This window comes from Chiloscyllium plagiosum, unplaced genomic scaffold (assembly GCF_037043375.1).
Source record: "Chiloscyllium plagiosum isolate Xiang-an unplaced genomic scaffold, Cpla_swu_hap1 HiC_scaffold_1, whole genome shotgun sequence".
Classification (NCBI taxonomy): domain Eukaryota; kingdom Metazoa; phylum Chordata; class Chondrichthyes; order Orectolobiformes; family Hemiscylliidae; genus Chiloscyllium; species Chiloscyllium plagiosum.
The window spans coordinates 142,236,572-142,259,282 of record NW_028270139.1 but is presented as its reverse complement, the minus strand read 5'-3'; the positions used below and the strand labels follow the sequence as shown (position 1 = coordinate 142,259,282).

Below are 22,711 nucleotides of genomic sequence, written 5' to 3'. Positions count from 1 at the left end.
TTGCCCTTTGGGTCCCTTTTAAATTTTTCCCCTCTCACCCTAGTTCTGGAGTCCTCCACCCCAGGGAAAAGCCCTTGTCTGTTTACCCTATCAATGCCCCTCACAATGTATTGAACAAACCTGGATTGCTGCTAATCACCTGGTTGCAGGCTTCGATTCATGAATACGTAAATCCCAGAACTTCTTTCAAGTCACATTCCAGAGATAGCTTGAGGTGTTATAACAAAAGAGTGACATCTCAGCTCAGACAATGCATTAAAAGTGTGAGGTTAGATTCTGGAAATGTGACTTGAAATAAGTTCTGGGATTTACATATTAATGAATCAAAATCTGCAACACATTCCAAGTGATTAAAGACCTAACAACAATCTAGGTTTGTTCAATACATTGCATCAGTTGTATGACACTTTGATCTTTTACTATAAATTCTGTGTCCTATGATACTGCCCCACTAACTACATGATGAAGGAGAAGTGCTCCAAAAGCTTGTACTTACAAATAAACCTATTGGACTATAACTTGATGTTGTAATTTTTAACTTTGTCAACCCCAGCCCAACATTGGCACATCCACATCGTAATCCTTAGGGCAGTTTAATTAGTCTGAATTGATGCAGGTTTTATAAGAAGGTGATAATGCCTTTCCGATTGTGCGTGTCACTGATTAAAAAGGTCACCAGTTCACTGCCCTGCATTGAGTTGGTTAGTCTCAGCCAGGATGGTTATAGGAGAAATGCAGATTTTTTTGAAGTTCCTGGTTAGCAATGCCCAAAGTTTTACCAGACCATAGGGCTGCTGTCTCATTGAAGAGAGATGATTGGCGATGGTTTAACCTGAAGGTCATCATGCTTCTGGCAAAGGGAGAGGTTGAGAAGGGAGAGTCCTTCACAACACCCTCAACTGGTACAGGAATTGAACCAATGCTATTGGCATCACTCTGCATTACAAACCAGGTATCCAGTCAACTGAGCTAACTGACCCCCAGTTAGCAAAAGAGGAACAATTATATAAGATGCCTATTCTTGATTGCTGCCCAATGATAATTATTGAAAGTGCGTTTGTATGGTTCACAATATGCTCTATAAATTCTGAGGTTGCATGTTGTTTCCTCCTGCCTTTTGGCCTGTTTTGCATTTTTTTTCAATTTCTGTCCCTATTAACTTTGCAAGCTTTTTTCTGAAAGGAACAATTTTTTTTCTCATTAATCTTTTACAAGTTGCATGTTTCTTTTTAGATAGAATGACTAAGCGCTTAAAAAATGCCATTATGCAGACCATGCTGGAATTTTTCTAACTAAGAAGGTCACTTGTTTAAATTTCACTTCAGAATTTTAGTTTGTACCATCTTGGCTGGCAATCCTGCAGAGTATTGAGGATGCGCTGCTTTCTCGGCAGTGCTTTGAAACCCATTGATTCGTGCAGATGGATGTTGCCAACTTTATTAACTTATTTAAATGACGTTATTTAAAGAAACACAGTGAATTCTGATGTTTTTTGCAAGGTTTGTGAAGGTTTGTAGCTCAGGTTGAGGTTTAGGGTGTAGGTTTGCTCGCTGAGCTGTAGGTTTGATATCCAGACGTTTCATTACCTGGCTAGGTAATGCTGATAGTAGGATCATTTGTGCAAAATGTCTACCAGGTTCACCACTCCCCACAAGTGCACTTCAGATAATTTTCTGAAACCTGTTGGGGCAGCCTAAGGAACGTGATTTTTAAAATAGATGTATTCGTAATATGTGGCTAACACTGGCTAGACTAGCATTTTTTACCCATCCCAAATTGGTGGTGAGCTGACTTCTTGAACTGCTGCAGTACTTGGCGATACTGAAGTGAAGATAAGCCATTAAATAAGTAAAGCATTATAGAGATGTGTTTTTTAAAATACTTTCTTATCTCTTTGTTAGATATTCAAAGAGAAGAGGAAAAAGTCAAGCGATCTGTAAAAGATGCAGCAAAGAAAGGCCAAAGGGATGTGTGCACTATATTAGCTAAAGAAATTGTGCATTCAAGAAAGGCTGTGGGAAAGCTGTATGCGTCAAAAGCTCAAATGAACTCTGTCCTTATGAGCATGAAAAACCAGCTAGGTAAGTGATTAGTATTGTCGCTCCAATTTCAGAAAAATGCAATAACCAACTCTTGAAATTCTTGTGATGACTGCTTTGGACCCATTCTGATCAGTTTAAGACTCCCAAATGACAACATTGCTATCATGAGGACTTAGATGAAGGAGGGGCAGGACTGACATCTCAATATTCTGGGGTGTACAATATTCAGGTGAGACATAGCAGGGCATAAAAAGAGGTAGTGTGGCAGTATTGATCAAGGAGTCAATTACTGCAATAAAGAGGAACATCTTGTAAGGGCTTCTCAATTGAGACCAAATAGGTGAAACTTAAAAATGAAAAGAGGGCAGTCACATTTGGAGTATACTATAGATCCCAAACAGTCAGGAAGTAAAAGGACAGAAATGTAGGCACATTTCAGAGATGTGTAAAAGTAAAAAGGTTATAGGGGATTTCAACTTCGCCAGAATTAACTGGGATGGGTAACTGTGAAAACTTTAGAGGGTGGTATCTATGGGAGAGCATTTCGGTGATCGTGATCATAAATCAATAAGAACTAAGATAGTCATGGAAAAGGTCAAAGGTAGACCAGATATAAATGTTTTGAATTGAGGAAAAGCAGATTTTAATGCGATAGGACATGAAGATGTTGGCCCTGTACTTTGTTTTTGAAAAGACTCCTTAGGGATGGCTCAGTAGTTAGCAATGCAGCCTCAAAGCACCAGGGTCGCAGGTTCGATTCCAGCCTTGGGCGACTGTGCAAACTCCACACACACATTCTCCCCGTGTCTGTGTGGGTTTCCTCTGGATTATCCAGTTTCCTCCCACAATCCAAAGATGTGCAGGTCAGGTGGATTGGCCGTGCTAAATTGCCCATATTGTTAGGTGCATTAGTCCGAGGGGAATGGGTCTGGGTGGGTTACTCTTCGGAGGGTTGGTGTAGACTTGTTGGGTCGAAAGGCCTGTTTCCACACTGTAGGGAATCTAATCTAAAAAAAGACTTCCTTCAAGAGATGTTGTGGAGGTGCTGGTGTTGGTCTGTGGTGCACAATCACTAATAGAATTACCGAATCACTACAATGCAGAAAGAGGCCATTTGACCCATAGAGTCTGCACGGACCTCCCAAAGAACATTCCTCCCAGACCCAAACACCTATGCTATCTCCGTAACCCTGCATTTACCATGGTTAATCTACCTAACCTGCACATCCCTGGACACAGTGTAGCAATTTACCATGGTTAATCTACCTAACCTGCACATCCCTGGACACCGTGTAGCAATTTACCATGGTTAATCTACCTAACCTGCACATCCCTGGACACCGTGTAGCAATTTACCATGGTTAATCTACCTAACCTGCACATCCCTGGACACCGTGTAGCAATTTAGCATGACTAATCCACCTAATCTGCACATCTTCGGACTGTGGGAGGAGGATTTATGGTAAAGGTGAGGAGGTTTAGAGAGACTTTAAGGAAGAATGTTTGCATCAGTGAGTATCTGAAACTATCTGCTTTTAAAGGCTGTTAGAGGCAGGAACCATCACAAGTTTAAGAAGTATAATCACATGAAGCCTAATAGCATACAAGGCTATGGCCAAGTGCTATAAAATAGGAAAAGGGTAAATGGCTACTTGATTACAAACTCAAGCACAGTGAGTCAAAGGGTCTCTTTCCATGCTGTCAAATTCTGACTGTAAAACTCACTTCCCATTCCAACCAAGCTGGATTGAACATTGGTTAATACATTTCCCCCAAAATACTTTATTTTTAATACTTCCAACATAGCTTTTCATTGAAAAACCATATATGCTTGAGCAGTTTAGAAATAATAATTTAAAATTTCATTTGCTGCTTATAATTTTGGCCCTGGTTTCAAATAAGGGTCTCTAAGCATTCCAAAGTTATAAGGAAATAGTAATGAAATATCAAATGACCTTTATTTTGAAATGTAATGAAAATATTAAAGATAGCCTTGACTTAAGTTTGTGTTTTTTGAACTCTTAAAAGCACTAGAATTATAGTAAAGAGTATGTTCATTTCAAATCATTTAAGTAGAGGGGCAAGTTTATGTCGCTTTTATCTTGATTGGAGATTCATCTTCTCATAATTGCTGGATTTTTATATAAAGTAGATGATGCTGTTACATCTATGGTTTGTTAAAAGAAATGATAATTCATGAATGCAGGCAATGTATTTTTGTCCTAAGGCTTTAACAGCATTGTGTACTAAATAGTGGGGGTGGTGCTCAAACTCTCAAATATGTTATCTGATAGTGAATTTTCCAAGGAAAATAACTTCTTCAGAGTTTAAATGAATAAATCAAAATACTAAAATACCGTAAGCAGAAATGTAACATTCTCTAACTGCCCATATACGTAGAATAAGTGATTTAGAATTGCTACCGACATGTGTGCCACCAGAATGGTTTCAAATATACCCCAGAAGAATGTTTTATCAGATTTTTTTTTTTAAAAAAAAGCTTTAATATAACTTTGTTTTTAAGCAACTGTTATCTATTATATTCTAATCACCTACACATTCTCTACTCCCTGGTGATCTACCTATTTATCCTGACAGCAGTATATATCTGAGGTATGATGTTTTGCTTTGGAGAGGCATACTTGACAAATGGTTTCACAATAGATGAGCTATTCCCACCCACTCTTTGTCAGAAGCATAATATTATTTAGAATCTGTTGTTAAACCAAGAGTATCAATGATATCACATTGATATCTGGTGCCGCATTATAGGAGGATTATGGAAGCATTGGAAAGAGTGCAGAGGAGATTTACTAGGATGTTGCCTGGTATGGAGAGAAGGTCTTATGAGGAAAGACTGAGGAATTTGAGGCTGTTTTCTTTAGAGAGAAGGTTGAGAGGTGACTTAATAGAGACATACCAGATGATCAGACGATTAGAAAGGGTGGACAGTGAGAGCCTTTTTCCTCTGATGGTGATGGCTAACACGAGGGGACATAGCTTGAAATTGAAGGGTGATCGATATAGGACAGGTGTTAGAGGTAGGTTCTTTACTCAGGGAGTAGTAAGCGTATGGAACACCCTGCCTGCGACAGTAATAGATTTGCCAACTTTAAGGATGTGGATGATATGGAATAGTGTAGGTTGGATGGGCTTCAGATTGGTTTCACAGGTCAGTGCAATATCGAGGGCCGAGGGGCCTGTACTGTGCTGTAATGTTCTATGTTCAATGAATGGTGGAGTAAACATGATGGGCAGAATGATCTAATTCTTCTCCTGTGACCTATAGTCTTTAAGTAGTGACTCTGAATGAGACAATAGAGGAGATAGTTACCCTTTCAACTAGAAGAAGACATTTCTCGAACTTGACATGGGAAGGGGGCAGTGCCAGTGTGAAGAAGAGAGTACCTATTCAAATACGTTTTGAGAATAATAATCTCATCAGTTAATTGTGATTAAATCCGAATGTCACTGTTACTACTTAAATTTTAGTTTTCAAAAATATATAACCAGAGCAAATGCATTTTAATGTTAAAAAACACATTAGCAAAGATATCCTGCTGTCGGAATCCTCAAATGTAAATGACTAGAGAGTAGTATGGGGAAGGACTACGCATCATTTCATATTTGCTGTCTACAGCTCTAATGATAAGATGCAATATGTAAATTATATTTTATTCCCCTAAAAAGGTGCATCAAATCTGCACGGTAACAACACATATAAAATGCAAAAATATGTTTTATGGTGTAAGGTGACCCACATAACAGTTGGAAACTGCACTCTCAATTATCTATATAAAATAGAGCCTATTTAATGACTGGTAACAAAATTACAGCATCAGCAACAGTGCTTCATATTTTGTCTCTGCTCTTTTACAGTCTTCACTTTCTCCCAGTTTTGTCTTGCATGCCCAGATTCATTAACAGGTCCACCCTTATGCCCCTTGCTAAGTATGACAGGCATCACCAATCCACTTCCCACATTACAAGATCATTAAAAATGTCTTGACTGAAATGAGCTTAGCCAAGTTTTCCAAACACATTCTGGACTCTTTTGCTGTTAAATTTAAGAGCTTCAACATGCTTGGACCTCTTGTTCATTTTGATCATTTATAGGTAAGTATTACACTAATTACTATTTTTGGAGATTTTCTATTCAAAATGTTGGAGCCCTGATTGTTTTTTAAGTCATCATGAAATGGTCATAAAATTGCTATAGATTGTTAACTGAAGATGAGCATTTTCTTATCCTTGTCCTTTCTTCACAGCTGTAGCGAAAGTCACTGGTTCCTTAGAGAAGAGCACAGAGGTGATGAAAGCCATGCAGAGTTTAGTAAAAATCCCTGAAATTCAAGCCACCATGAGAGATCTGTCCAAAGAAATGATGAAGGTGAGACAAAACCCAGGCCCTAGTTCTATAGAACAGTTACATTTTAGTTTGAACCTGTATTGTATATGCTGTTGTTATTGTTGTAAATATACAGCCCATCCATTTAGAATATTTATCAGGACCAACCCTGTAATTACATGGAATTCCACTGGGAATCAGAAGATCATGATCATCGGTTTCTGTTTGAGAGTTGTGGAAAGTGAGATTTTTTCCTATAGTTTCACTTATTGAAATCAAACCTGTGACCTAACTGGCTGCACAAGTTCATGCTGGGCTGGATTGTTTCAATGTATGTCTCTCATAATGATATTTTCATGAGCAGCAGGTGTAGTGTATTAGATTAGAGAATACATCCATAATTGCTGAGGCTGAATATAGTGTCATCTTGTTCTACCCATGATCAGCCAGTTCAACAAGGAATGCAGATGAAAGCTGGCTTATCACAGCTGCTTGGTGAATCAACTTCCCAAGCCAAAAAAACTTCAAAAAAAAACTGCTGGAAACCTGAACCAGAATGTAAAATATAAACACTGAACAGATTAGTCAGACAGAATCTTTGGAGAGATATTTCAGTTTTAGGTGCTTTTATGAACAATGCAATGAGAGAGTTTCTTGTACTTACTGCTTTTTTAGTCAATAGATAATAGATTAGTCAAATAATTTATATTTCTGTCAAGGCAATGATATTAATAGCATTATCAATAATCACAGAATTGTTACAGCACAGAAAATGCCAATTGGGCCTTCACCTGCTCTCCAAATGAGCATTATGACTTAGTACATTTTCTCCATACCTCTGCAAATTATTTGAATATAAACAATCATCAAATGCTCTTTTGAAATCCTTGATTGAACCTGCCCCCATCACACTTTCAGGCAATGCATTCCAGACTCTAACAAGTTCCTATGTGAAAGTGTTTTCACTTCACAGTTGCTTCATTTGCAAGTCATTTTAAAACTATGTCCACTTGTTCATGATTCTTTTACAAGTGAGAGCAGTTTCTCCCTATCTACGGTGTCTAATAATGTTCCCTCTACGTTGTGCAGCTTATCACCGATCGTGGCATTGACTTACAGTTCTGGAAGGGTCTCATAGGCCCACACAGAATGGAAATTAGTGAGTGCTGCTGTCTAGCTCATGGATCTGAAAAGTTCTGTCAAATCTCCTCTTAGCCTTCTCCTGTCTAAGGAGGAAAGCTCCAACTTATCTATCTGTCTTGTAAATGAAGTTTTTGTGGATGTAGGTTTTGCTCGCTGAGCTGGAAGGTTCATTTCCAGACATTTTGTCACAATGCTAGGTGACATCTTCGGTGGGCCTCCGGGCGAAGCGTTACCACTGAAGATGTTACCTAATAGGGTGACGAACCATCTGGAAATGAACCTTCCAGCTCAGCGAGCAAATCTACATCCAGAACCTCAACCTGAGCTACAAATCTTCTCAAAACTCACTATGAAGCTTCTCATTCCTAGATGCTTGTAAATCTCTAATGTGTTCATATCCATAATTATAATCAACTGTTGCTTTGCATTCTGCACTGTCTTGTATTCACCAGGCAGGGATTATTGAGGAGATGTTAGAGGATACTTTTGAAAGCATGGAAGATGAGGAAGAAATGGAAGAAGCAGCAGAGATGGAAATTGACAAGATACTTTTTGAGGTTACTGCAGGTAAACTAAGGCCACTATCTTTAAACATTTTTGTGATACTGAATCTCTCAAGGAACTTTTACCAGTATCATTCTCAGAAATCAAATCTCTGCTAGTAAATTTTTGGGACAAGATTTGGGAGGTAAAATAATTGTTTTTCAGTCTCCTTCTCTCCACTATTGCCAGTATGTAATTGCCCTTTAATGGGAGGGAGGAGGTTTTAGGGGACAGGTTAGCAAGCGAAATGGAGCTTCCAAGTAAAATTTAGTTAAGAATATACTTAATATATTAAGGTTCAAAGTTAAAGAAAATCTAACTCTGAGTTGCCTAATTTTGGACTTGCTGATTGTCAATAGGCTGTTGAGCTGACATCCATGTCAAAGCAGCCAGTTACATTGACACCCATCTAAACTTACCTATTGCATTCTCAGCTACCTTCTCCCCAGCCCAGCCTCCCCTCCCATTTATCTCTCAGCACTCCCCTAACCCACAAGCACCATTCCTGAAACGTCGGTTCTCCTGCTCCTCAGATGCTGCCTGACCTGTTGTGCTTTTCCAGCATCAGAGTCTCGACACTGTAGCTCCTCATTGAGCTCCTTAGACTGCGTCTTCTAAAGTACAGCCTCCAACATCTAGAAGAACAAGGATAGCAGGTGCATGGGAACACAACCACCTGCACACTCCTGTCCAAACTACACAGCATCCTGACTTTAAAACATGGACATTCCTTCGTTTTGCTGGGTTAAAATTCAGGAACTTCCTCCCTAACACAATGTAGGTTCACTTGCACCAATTTGGGATGCAGCATTTCAAGAAGGCAGCTCACCATCACCTTTTGAGGGTAATGAGGGAGTAAGTAATAAATGCCAGCCCATCTAACATATCCACATCCTGTGAGCATTTAAAAAATTAGTGGATTTATAATTGGGTTTCGATATAGATTTCTGAAATGTAGTAATATCCTGAACTGCTTGCCCCCTTTGGGAGAGGCAGTGGCCTAGTGGTATTATTGCTAAACTGTTAATCCACAGATCCAGGTGACATTCTGGGGACCTGGGTTTGAATCCTGCCATGGCAGATAGTGAAATTTGAATTCAATTTTTAAAAAAATCTGGAATTAAGTATCTAATGATGATCATGATTCTGCATCCTTCCCACAGCTCATCCTCCACCCAGCTTTTGTATCATCTACAAATGTGGAGATATTACCTTTAATGTCCTCATCTTTTGATGCATTTGTTTTTGCAGGTGCTCTTGGGAAAGCTCCCAGCAAAGTCACAGATGCTCTCCCAGAACCAGAGCTTGAAGGAGCTACAGCTGCATCCGATGAGGGTGAGGCAGAGGAAGATATTGAAGAAATGCAGTCACGACTGGCTGCCCTACGGAGTTAAATATGTAAATAACTTAATTGTACAGTTTCCCCTTTTACAAATTTACTCCAGTGATATAATTCAGTTGCACTTAATGGATATCCTTTCTACTTTCTGTTCAATGTAATTTTGTTTTTCCAAATAGGAGTAAACATTTCCTTCTTAATGAAAGGTAACTACAGTTAAATTTGTATAGATGGGAAGGTTTCTGAAGAAAAACAAAAATTGCACTTGTGAATGTTACTTCTTTGCTAAAGCATTGTCTTGTCAACATACTTTTCTCAGTTTATCATTCAGCGTAATGATTTCAGTACTTCAATATTGATTTCTTACTGTTTTAAGTGTACTTCCCAGGCATGTAATGAAGTTTGGGGTCCCTGCTTGTGTAATTTGAATAATCATCGTGAAGAACATACAGTGAAGGCATGTTTTTCATTTGGGGTAGTGTTAGCTGTCCAAATTTAGTTTTTTTACATGTATAGATACTTCATGTGGCCTTAATTGTATCAAATGGATAGTTCATAGCGATTCAAAATAAACCCTTTGGAATGAAAGTTAAAAATTCAATGATAATTGCTTGGGGGATATGTAACTTTGGTTGCTTATATTGTCATTCATACAGGTGTTCTGTTACTTAAAGCAAGTTTTCTTATAAACTGCACGCAGCTAATTTTGCGTTGCCCCCTTTATCACAAGTGTGAAATTGTCTAGGGATTTTGAATTTTTTTGAGTTGTTTGCTGTAGTCTTTAAAGCTGTTGTCTTGAGTAGTGCAAAAATTCCAGAAATCTGAATTTAAAAACAATATGCTGGATATACTCAGTCTGTGTGGAGAGAAAAACAGTTAATGTTTCATCTGACTTTCCACCACAAAAGTTTGAATTGGAAGATGGGCTACTACCAGTAAAACACTAATCTCATTGCTGAGCAACACGATCTACTTGTGAAATGTTTTTGCCTTCCCCACGGAGCCTTTAATTTTCTTGTGCAGGCATATGTTAAATTAACAGGGCCAACATTTGGAACCTTGCAAGGTTGTGCAGCTTGAAAAGAACATTGGTTGTGGAGAGTATTTTTACTAACCTCCCCATCACAAGATGCTGACAAGTGTATTTGTGGTTTGTTCAGCTGGAGGAGTAAAACACTGCATATGGAGCCTTTGATGTTGAGATATCAACTAAATACTTGGAGTAGTCATTATTATAATGTAGGAATCACAATGGGACTACAACGCAGTAGAGCAACTTTAATGAGAATTTGACTTTTTTACTTTGTTACATATTTATGGATGGATTGTAGATTTTGCATTTGGTTTAGCAGATTATAGAAACACTCCTGAGTGACAATACTCAAAATCGAACCGGAATCTGGACTCAGGATGTATGCTGTATTTTAAGTAGTAACTTCATCGTTGGTTATTGCAGTCCCCAACACATCATCCTCAATAGAACTGTATCACAATCTTTCTCTCTTCATGTTGAAGTAATGCCGAAGCAGGATTGGCTGCAGTGATGCATTCAAAATTGTTGAGGTAAGAGTTTGTCATACTGGACCTCCAATAATATTGCAATCTCATACTAACATCAAATAATGCAGTATTTTGATCCATAAACATTTAAGGTGGAGGTACAGGAAATAACATGCCAATGACTCAGTTCATTGTTACCCAAAAATAGTTGAGATTCATTGGATCTGTACTGCTTACTGAAGCTTTGTATTATGAAAAAAACCTCAAACAACTTAATAAAGTGTTTATACAACTTTTAAATTTATTGTCGTGTTTATGGAAAACATGTTATACCACTTGACTGGCCTGTTCGTGAGGCAGGACAGAATCTATGTGTGAGTACTGCACAAACATCACCAGGGAGATAGTGAGAAAAGAAACCAGTCTGTGACTTGCTTCTTTCCCAACTAGTCTAACAGTCAGGAACAAAGTAGAAAACAAGGTAGGACTGATAAACAGGCCTTTTTCATCAAAATAAATGCTAACAGGTACAGCAGATGGTTAGGTACATGGAATTGACAATTACAGAGACATGGCTCAGGAAGGGACAGGACTGGCAGCTTAATATTTCAGGGTATAGAGGCTATAGGAAAGATAGAAAGGGGGAGCAAAAGAGGAGGGGCAGTGGCATTTATGGTTAGGGATAACATTACCACAGTACTTAGGAAGGATATTCCTGGAAATACGTCCAGGGATGTTAATTTGGGTGGAACTGAGAAGGGATGATCACCTTATTAGAATTGTACTGTAGACCCCCAATAGTCAGTAAGAAATTGAGAAACAAATTTGTAAGGCTATCTATAAGAATAATAGGGACATTTGAAAATTCAAAAATGAGATAGTGAGAGTCCAGACAGTATACTCCTGTTAGGGTGAAGGGCAAAGCTGGTAGGTGTAGGGAATGCTGGATGACTAAAGAAATGGAGGTTTTGGTCAAGCAAATGGAAACATACATCAGATATTGATAGCAGAGATAGAGTGAACGCCTAGAAGAGTATAAAAGCAGAAGTATATTTGAGGGAAATCAAGATGGCAAATAGGGTTAAGGAGAATCTAAAGGGATTCTACAAATACATTAAGGACAAAAGAGTAACTCAGCAGAGAATAGGGCATATATGTGTGGAACCGCAAGAGATACTAAATGAGTATTTTGCATCCTTGTTTACTGTGCAGAATATAGAATGTGGGTAAATAAATAGCGTCATCTTAATGTCCATATTACGGGGTAGTGGTGCTGGACATCTTAAAAACACACAGTTGGATAAATCCCTGGCACCTCATCAGGTATACCCTAGAACTCTGGGAAGTGATGGCCTGGCTCCTTGCTGAGATATTTGTATCATAGATAGCCAGAGGTGAGATGCTGCAAGACTGGAGATTGGCTAATATGGTGCCACTATTTCAGAAAAGTGGTAAGGAAAAGCCAGGGAACGATAGACCAGTGAGCCTGACATTGGTGGTGGGCAGTTTGTTGGAGGGAATCCTGAGGGACAGGATTTACATGTATTAGGAAAGACACAGACTTATCAGATAGTCAACATGGCTTTGTGTGTTGGAAATTGTCTCTCACTTCTTCAAAAAACTTCATTCTGCTGGATACTCATCAATACAGGCCCATACCTTCCTCATAAGCTAACCTCCATTCAAGGAATCAAATAGAGTGAACCTTCTTTGTATTTCTAAAGATATTATATCCCTTCAAGTAAAAAGATCGAACTATATAGAGTATTCCAGATGTGGCTTCAATACTATACCATATGCAATTGTAGTAACATCCCTATTCTAATATTCCATTCCACTTGCAATAAACAACATTTCAATCAATCACTTTTTCCCTAATCATGTGTTGTAGTGAATCAGATGTACAGTATGGAAACAGACTCTTAAATAAAACCAGTCCCATTTGCCAGCATTTGTCTTAGACACCTGGAGGGGTATATAAGTGTTGTAATTGTACCAGCTTCCACCACTTCCTCTGGCAGCTCATTCCATATACACACACACACCACCCTCTGTGAAGCAAGATGTAAGCAGCATACAAGATCCTAAAGAACGGGATAGGATGGATGCTAAATAGATGTCTCTTCTGCAAGTGACTAGACCTACAGAATTTACAAATGACTTTCTATTTGAGGTGAAAATGATCATTCTTTCCTCTCCTCCCTCAACACTAAAACAGGGTCACTGCTGCGGTATGGAAAGTGCAATAAATAGAAAAAAAGTAACAGCCATGGCAAAGGGGAGGGATTAATGGGTTGGAAGAACTAGAAATGTCACAGCACAATTACTAGCTTCTGCTTTTCTAAAAAAAACAGTACTTATGATCACAAATAATTGAACTCTATTATAGGGTCCAAAAGGCTTTAAAGCACAAGATCCAGAAACAAGGTCCTGCTATCTTTGACAGCCTCTGATTGGATTGCAGACGTTCCCTGCCACTGCCAGAACTGATAGAATTCCAGAGGATAGAAGTTCCGCTTTGCACTAAATCAGTCTTGTCAGCAGCATTTGGCTCACCATAGGCTTTTTCTTTGTGATGTCATTCACCCTCTGTCTCAGGATGTTAGACTAGTGAAGGTTACAGATTTGGACGGTGGGGATGCTATAGGGAACATGAAGACAAAGGATAACATTAGATCGAAGGCTTTGTATAAGCAGGCAAGCGAGGCGTCAAATCATGTGGGAAAGGATAATGACAGAATTTAGGATTTTTTTAAACTGGAATACAGACCTCAGATGGGTTTGACTGAGACTCCATAAAGCTGAAACAACTTCCAACCTATTGAAATAAGGCCCACGATTGCTAACCTCTTGGATTACTAATAGCTAGCTCGCAGGTACAAGTAGTCGCCTGTGCGCATGGACACCCAAAGCCCTTTGCTTTACCATAGTTTCCAGTCTCATTATTAAGGAAATAATATAATTGTATTGGTTTCCAAGTGGATAGCTGCACATTATACTGAAATCCATTTGTCAGAGTTTAATTTACTAAGCTGGCTGAGCTTTATAATACTGGTGTTTCCAGATCAGCCTCTCAAAAGAAACCAAAAATCACTCACATAGCAGTAGTTTTACACTGCATCAAACACACGACTCGGTCAAGCCCTACCACTACACTGCTAATATGTAGTTACCAGGTAAAATTCAAACCCAACTGGGTCCTTATTAATCAGTGTTTCATGGATGTAAACTGATAGCCAGAAGTGACATTAAGAAGTTGGATCTTAATACAAACATTGAAACCAACTCAGTCATCAAAATAAAGCAAGCTTGCACTGAATTTCAAGAACATTTCCATATATTGCGTAAAAATCACATTATCAGGGTGTACAAGTACCACTGCAGACAATCTGTAAACAATTATACTGATCAACTCGTCACCTTCCAGATCTCAAACTTCAGTCACACGGTATTTAAACTACAAGAGAAGAATGTACAAAACAAACAAATCAACATGATACATTAAACATTCAAGTGTGGGTCCTGAGTAATCCAAAATTCATAATACAGAACAAAGGAAATGTCAAGCATTCTAAAAATTTTTAAAAAGCAGCTCAAAGAATCCCCTCAACTTTCCAGCCACAATTCCATGCTCAAGATAAACTGAAAGCTTTTGCTTGTTGGTACATCGGTTGTATATAAAACTAAGAAAAATCGCTTTCCAGTTAGTATTTTTAATAATCAATTAAGTCAAGATGAAAACCACAACTCAGTACTACCAGCTTCAAACTGAAGAATAGAACCCTTGATTTACTATGAGGTAAATTGAGAAAATAGACATAACTCTTTCATACAGTGCTGATTTCCCCAACAATGCAATTTGCTTATATATAGTGTAATGCACAATATTATTTTGGGAGAACTATTAGAACCTATTCATTACAAATACAGGGCAACATGTGCTGCCTCCATTTAGAATACTCATCTAGGAGATGAGCTTATTTCACGATAAACTTTGAATAGTTTGGCAAAAAAAAAATTAGTAGTCACATCAAAATGAGCGAATCCTATGCTTTGTACGTGTGAAATGGCATCCCCACAAATCAAAAGGTAAGCTGATCTGCTTTATTGATGTATATTTAATTAGCACTGTGTGGAATATCCCTCATGTACTGCACAAGTAAACAATCCCAATACTGTATATCTTTAACTCTTGGCTGACTAGACCCATCCGATTTTTCAAATGGTTTAGCAACATTTAATCAGAAAAGGGCTTCCACCTAAAGTACCTCAAAAAGAATTGATAAATATTTACACAAAGTGGAAGCAGAAGACATGGTAAAGCAATAATTAAAAAAGGCATATTCAGATCTGGGGTGTTGGTGTCAGAACACAGAAACTAAGTACTTGTGGTGAAATTTGTGCATCATAGATTAACCGGATATGAAAGGAGCAGCATCCAGCTGTGACTGAAGCAGCAAAAGAGGATATATTTACAAAGGATTTGGTTAGTTTTTAGCAGTGTCCAATGGTTGAAAATGGAAATTTGACTTCCAAAACAGGATACATACAGGAATAAGATGCAGCTGATTGCTGGGATCACTGGCCATGGCATCCTCAACTAATTTATAAAGCTACGTTGTGTGTGGGTTCGCTTCATTATTTGCTGTTTCTGCAGATGTTGCAGCAACTCAGATTTTAATTCAAAACATTTCTTGAGACAGCTGGATCTCATTAATCTCTCTTTGGGAAAGAGGAGAATAAATTGAATAGTGGGAGGTAGAATACAATTGATTTTGTATTAACCACGAAAAGAGATAAAGGAGGAACTAAAATTTACTGGCTATAAACATACACAGAATTGTACAGACTATTGTAATTTCTTACTGGTACAAAATTAAAACAAGATGAAGTAGAGATCTGTGTTATGTTCCTTTCCCCATTTACTGTCAAAGTTCATTGAAAAAAATATCAGTTTTCCCTCCATGGACAGGGCTTATTCGTTCCTTTAAGATGATGCCACTAACGTTACAGTGCAGATTTTCCAGGAAAACAACTGGGATTCAGATTGAATTCTTGAGAAGGCTGGACTCGTGAGCTTTCAACATTGAAACAGCATCCTTCACTGCATGGTAGATGATATTCTTCACCTAATCAAAATAAAATCATAAAATGTATTATAGAACTCTTAGTACGGTTATTAATTTCAGTACCCAAAGACAGATTGTTAGCTTGTGACCCAACTAATCAGATTTGATTCAAATGCTAAATTTTGATCCCAGTGACTCAGAGGATGGAATCACGGGCTCAACACTTGTTTGGCGAGAAACAGCACATATTGAGGTGATGACAAAATTCCCTTGTTCAGCATCTCAACAAAGTTTACGCTATATCCCCAAATGTTTTATATTGATAAGACGAAACTTGCATTATATACAGCAACATTCATGATCTTAGGATGGCACTTTGGAGTTAATTAATTATTTAAAAATAGTATTAAGACAAAAGACCAGATAATTATGATGTTGGTCACAGAATAGATAATGACAAAGAAGTTGAGGAAAACTTGCCTACTTTTTGTTTTTCACATACAACCCCAGGGAGCAGGGGCCTCTTGTTCTTATATTCCTTACTGGAATGCAGACATAGTTGTGTGGGCCAGCAACTACTATTATCAATCCATCATTGTCCTCGAGGTGGTGATGGTTAGCTGCCTTCTTGAACTACTGTAGTCCACATAATGTAGGCAGACCTTTAATGCTGCGGGGGAAGGAGTTCCAGGAGTTTGATTCCAGTCCAGCAAAGGGATTGTGATATAGTTCCAAGTCAGAACAGTGAGTGACTTGAATGGAAATATACACTTAGTGGCGCTCCCTAGTATCTCCAGCCCTTGACCTTTTAGCTAATAAGAACACAAGACGTAGCAGAAGTAGGCCTTTCAGTTCACGGAGTCTGCTCCACCATTTAATGAGATTATGGCTAAATTTACAACTATTTTCCTACCTGTTCCTCATAATCTGAATTTCCTTACTGATTAAAAAATCTGTCCATCTTTAATAACCGAGCCTCAGCAGCCCTCTGCAGTAAAGAAGTTCACAGACTTATTACTCTCAAAAGCATTTCTCATCTCTGACCTAACTGGGTGAGCATTCATTTTCAGACTCTCCCACAAGGGGAAACAACTGCTCACTATCTACCTGTCAGGCCCCTTAAGAACCTTGTATGTTTCAATAAGTTCACCTCTCATTCTTCTCAACTCCAACCTCTCCTTGTAAGGAAATCTCTCCATACCCAGAATGAACCTTCTCTGGTGCGTTTGAATGCCAGAGTATCTTTCCTTGGATAAAAAAAAACAAAATTGTTTGGTCTTAACTAGTGCACTGCGTAGTTTCAGCAGCACCTAATTTCATTGGTCCCATTGCTTTTGGTGTATCCAGGAGAGATTCTTGAGACAATATGCAGATAGTCCATCTAGGGAAGGAGCCATACTCTACTTCACAGTGGGGAATGAGCCTGGGCAGGTGATCAAAGTTTCAGTGGGGACCATTTTGGGAACAGTGATCATAATTCTGTAAGTTTAAAATTACTTAAGATTGGTCTTCAGGTGGAAGTGCTAAATTGAAAGAAGGCTTGGAGTCAGAGATGTACAGCATGGAAACAGACCCTTTGGTCCAACGCATCCATGCCGACCAGATATCCCAACCCAATCTAGTCCCATCTGCCAGCATCTGGCCCATATCCCTCCAAACCCTTCCTATTCATATATCCATCCAAATGCCTCAAAATATTGCACTTGTACCAGCCTCCACCACATCCTCTGGCAGCTCATTCCATACACGTACCACCTTCTGCGTGAAACAGTTGCCCCTCAAGTCTCTTTTTATATCTTTCCCCTCTCACCCTAAACCTATTTCTCTAGTTCTGGATTCCCCAATCCCAGGGAAAAGACTTTGTCTATTTATCCTATCCATGCCCCTCAATTTTGTAAACCTCTATAAGGTCACCCCCTTATTCCAATAGTATTAAGCAGGAACTGGAGAAATTAGAATGGTGGCCGTTTGAGGGTTAATCCACAGCTGGAAATCTTTTAAAGGCTAGTTGATCGAAGTTCAAGACCAACCTGTTCCTGTGAGGATGACAGAGAAGGAAGGCAACATTCGGGAACCCTTGATGTTGAAAGTTTGGTCAAAAAAGGAGGGAAGCATATGTAGGTTTAGGAAACTGAACTTAAAGAAATCCCACGAGGAATTAAAAAGCAAGGCCATGAGATGTCCTTGGCAAGTTGGATTATTGGATACAGAACTGGCTCAAAGGTAGAAGACAGAGGGTGGTGGTGGAGGGTTGTTTTTCAGACTGGAGGCCTGTGACCAGTGGAGTGCCACAAGGATTGGTGCTGGGCCCTCTACTTTTTGTCATTTACATAAATGATTCGGATGCGAGCATAAGAGGTACAGTTAGTAAGTTTGCAGATGACACCAAAATTGGAGGTGTAGTGGACAGCGAAGAGGGTTACCTCAGATTACAACAGGATCTGGACCACATGGGCCAATGGGCTGAGAAGTGGCAGATGGAGTTTAATTCAGATAAATTCAAGGTGCTGCATTTTGGGAAAACAAATCTTAGCAGGACTTATACACTTAATGGTAAGGCCCTAGGGAGTGCTGCTGAGCAAAGAGACCTTGGAGTGCAGGTTCATAGTTCCTTGAAAGTGGAGTTGCAGGTAGATAGGATAGTGAAGGAGGAGTTTGGTATGCTTTCCTTTATTGGTCAGAGTATTGAATACAGGAGTTGGGAGGTCATGTTGCGGCTGTACAGGACATTGGTTAGGCCACTGTTGGAATATTGCGTGCAATTCTGGTCTCCTTCCTATCGGAAAGATGTTGTGAAACTTGAAAGGGTTCAGAAAAGATTTACAAGGATGTTGCCAGGTTTGCAGGATCTGAGCTACAGGGAGAGGCTGAACAGGCTGGGGCTGTTTTCCCTGGAGGGTCGGAGACTGAGGGGTGACCTTATAGAGATTTACAAAATTGAGGGGCGCAGATAGAATAAATAGACAAAGTCTTTTCCCTGGGGTCAGGGAGTCCAGAACTAGAGGGCATAGGTTTAGGGTGAGAGGGGAAAGATATAAAAGAGACCTAAGGGGCAACATTTTCACAGAGGGTGGTACGTGTATGGAATGAGCTGCCAGAGGATGTGGTGGAGGCTGGTACAATTGCAACATTTAAGACGCATTTGGATGGGTAGATGAATAGGAAGGGTTTGGAGGGATATGGGCCGGATGCTGGCAAATGGGACTAGGTTGGGTTGGGATATCAGGTCGGCATGGACGGGTTGGACCGAAGGGTCTGTTTCCATGCTGTACATCTCTATGACTCCAATTTTGGTATACATATACATATTCGGTGTAATAGGGTAACTAGGAAAAGGGTACATTCATCAGAAAGGAGGGAATTTGTGTGTGGAGCCAGAGGAAGTGGGTGAGGTCTTTAAGGAGTACTTCACAGAGAAGAACATAGATGATGGTAGACTAGGGAGGGTAAGGTGAAACTCTAGGATGTGTCAATATTAAGAAGGTGGTGATATCAGATGTCTTGAAATACCTTCAAAGTGGCTAAGTCCCCAGGATCTGATGGGATCTATCACAGGATAGTGAGGGACACAAGGGAGGAGATTGCTGGAGACTTGACAGAGATCTCCGTATTCCATTTAGCCACAGGTAAGGTACCAGAAGACTGGCGAATAACTAATGTTATTCTTTTGTTTACGAGGGGCAAGAGGCAATTATAGGCCAGTGAGCTTTGTATCAGTGGTTGAGAAATTATTGGAGAAGATTGTTAGGGACAGAATTTACTTGCATTTGGAAAATAATAGATTTATTAGGGATAGTCACCATGGCTTTTTGTGGGGAGTCTCATCTCAAACTATTGAGTGTTTTTTAAAGCAAGTGACAAAGAAGGTTGATAAGAATAGGCAATGGGTGTTGTCTACATGGATATTACTAAAACATTTGAAAAAGTTTCTCATGATAGGCTGGTCCAGAAAAATCAAACCACATGGGATCCATGCTGAGTTGACAAATTGGGTACAAACTGACTTGGCCATAGGAAAGGGTGTTATCTGAGCAGTAGTTTTCTCACTGGAGGTGTGTGACCTGTGGTGTTCCACAGGGATCAGCGCTCGGACCCGGTTATTTGTAATATGTATGGAGATGCAGCTGATCGATTAGTAATTTTTGCAGTTAACACATAAAATTGATCAATTTGTGGATAGCAATGAAGAATATGAAAGAATGCAGAGGATATAGATCAGCAGGAAAGCTGGGTGGAGAAATAGCAGATGAGAGTTAATTCTGGACAAGTGTGAGGTGATGCATTTTGAAGGTCAAAGCAAGATGGAAATATATAACTAAGGCAAGACCTAAATGGAAGTACTAAAACAGCAAGTCTGGCACATCTGTGAAGTGAAATCAAAGATAACATTTTGGCTCTAGTGAACCTTCCTCAGGTCACTGGACCGGAAATGTTAACTCTGATTTCTCCTCAGATGCTGCTAGACCCTTAGAGTATTGGTGTACAGAGAGAGCTTGGGGTTCGAGTCCATAAAGTGGCAACACAAGTGGATATTGTGTATTTGCCTTCATTCTTTGGGTTACTGAGTACAAAGGCTGGCAAGCCATGTTGCAACTGTATAAAACTTTAGTTAGCCACATTTGGTGCACCATGTGCAGTTCTGGTCCCCACACTACAGGAAGGATGTGCAGGCTTTGGAGACGGTGCAGAAGAGGTTTACCTGGATGTTGCTTGGTTGGTGAGTATTAGCTATAAAGGAGACACACTTGATTGTTTTCACTAGAGTATTAGAGGCTGAGGGTGATCTAAAGAAGTATTTAAAATTATGAGAGGAATGGAAAGGGTGGAGAATCAGTCTTTTTTTTCCAGGATGAAAATGTCAAACAGGGTACTGGTTTAAGATGAGGGGGAAAGGATTAAAGTGAAAGGGGAAAAGTATAAGGAGATAGTAGTGTGTCTGATAGTGTGGCCGGAACGGTCCAAGGTGCTGGATTAAGATTCCAGTCTCTAGGGAGGCGTGAGTTCGAATCCCACCGCTACCATTTCGAGAGAGTCGCAGGTTGTACTTGTGTGTTAAGCGTTGCTGCATTTAGGGGCAGCACAGTGGCTCAGTGGTTAGCACTGCTGCCTCACAGCACCAGGGTCCCAGGTTTGATTCCAGCCTCAGGTACTGTGCGTGGAGTGTGCATGTTCTCCTTGTTCTGCGTGGGTTTCCTCCCACACCCAAAGATGTGCAGGTCAGTGAAACTGGCCATGCTAAATTGCCCGTAGTGTTAGGTGCATTAGTTAGGGGAAAATAGGTCTGGGTGGGTTACTCTTCGATGGTCGGTATGACTTGTTGGCCGAAGGCCTGTTTCCCACAGTTGGGAATCTAATCTAATCTTATCTAAAATGTGCAAAGGGAAGTTTTGTTTGAAATGACAGAGGGTGGTAGATGCCTGGAACATGCCTGCCAGGAAAAGTGGTAGAAGCAGATACGTTAGCAAACTTTAACAGCATTTAGACAGTCACATGAACAGGCAGAGGACAGAAGGGATCTAGACCACGTGCAGACAAATGGGATAGATTAAGAATGGCATCATGCTCAGCATAGACATCGGAGGGCTGAACAGCCTGTTTGTGTGCTGTGCTGTTCTATGTTCAATAAAGGCCAACATTCCATTTGCCTTCTTATGAACTGAACTTGTAGCTTAGCTTTTGTGATTTGTGGCACAAGGACTCCCAAACTGCTCCGTGCTGCACCTTTATCCAAATAATAATATTCTCCATGGGTATTCTTCTAACACTCCAGGGATGTAACAGTGGAGGATTCAGCAATGGTAATGCTGTTGGATTGTCAAGGGACAATGGTTAGATTTTCATGTTGGATTCAGTCATGCCTGGCACTTGAAAGGCTGCATGGTACTGGTCATGTGTCAGCCCAATCATCTCATTTAAAAGGAAACACACCTCCAATAGTGCAGCGCTCAGTCCACATAGTACTGCATTGTCACTGGAGATGTTTGGCCTCAGGTCTCTGGAGCTGGACATGACTGAACCCTTTGATTCAGAGGTTTGATTCAAAACCTTCTGTCACTCTATCTGTAGCAATTTTCTCTTTAACATTGCTTCCTCTCCATGTCATGCTGAAGCAGTTTTGGCTCTCCCCTTTTGTACATGCAATGCCTTAACATTTTAATTTTGAATGACCTTTACCTTGTATTCTAGAGAAGAGAGACTTGCATTTATGTACTGTCATGTTTTTTTTAAACCAGACCATCTGAAGCTGCCTTTTGAAGTATGGCCACTGATGTAGGAAACACAGCAGCTAATTTGGACTCATTTAAACTTTTCACAGAGAGCAATCAGACAAATCGGCTTTTTTGTGGATAAATATTGACCGAGATACCAGGGCTAACTTTTGTGTCACTGAAATGAAGCTACAATGGGATCTTTTACATCTCCATACGCAGGCACTACCTCCGACAGTGCTGTGTTCCCTCAGGTACTGCACTGGGGAAGGGGGGGGGGGGGGGGTGTTTAGCTCAGATTTTGTGCTCATGCCGAACCTAAATCCTGTAATTAAAAGTGGAGGGCCACCGCTGAGAAGCTAAGGAATGTGGTTCCCATCAAGGTACTGGCCTGTAAGCGAAACACAACCTTATCATACGCAGAGGTTGATTCCAGGTACCTGTAGTTTATCCTCATGGTTTGTATGTGTGTTAGACAGGTGTCGAAATTCTTGTGTAAGCCGGAAGCAGTGTTTGAC

The 22,711-nt window shown here is 39.8% G+C and overlaps 1 protein-coding gene and 1 long non-coding RNA gene across 3 annotated transcripts in view; one reads left to right on the top strand and one right to left on the bottom strand.

Moving 5' to 3' along the window:
• Positions 1-11,215, top strand: part of rnf103 (ring finger protein 103) — a 70,049-nt gene extending 58,834 nt beyond the window's left edge. For both annotated transcript variants that reach the window (XM_043704400.2, XM_043704145.2), the window contains 4 exons: positions 1,902-2,081; positions 6,311-6,432; positions 7,986-8,100; positions 9,328-11,215. In XM_043704400.2, the coding sequence (XP_043560335.1) occupies positions 1,902-2,081; positions 6,311-6,432; positions 7,986-8,100; positions 9,328-9,470 (560 nt within the window). In that variant the 3' untranslated portion in view covers positions 9,471-11,215. The remainder of the gene's footprint in view (positions 1-1,901; positions 2,082-6,310; positions 6,433-7,985; positions 8,101-9,327) is intronic.
• A 3,017-nt stretch (positions 11,216-14,232) lies between these two features.
• Positions 14,233-22,711, bottom strand: LOC148152238 (uncharacterized). The gene is made up of 2 exons (XR_015758431.1): positions 22,634-22,711; positions 14,233-16,044 (listed from the first exon to the last, which is right to left on the bottom strand). It is a non-coding gene; the product is annotated as an uncharacterized LOC148152238 (long non-coding RNA).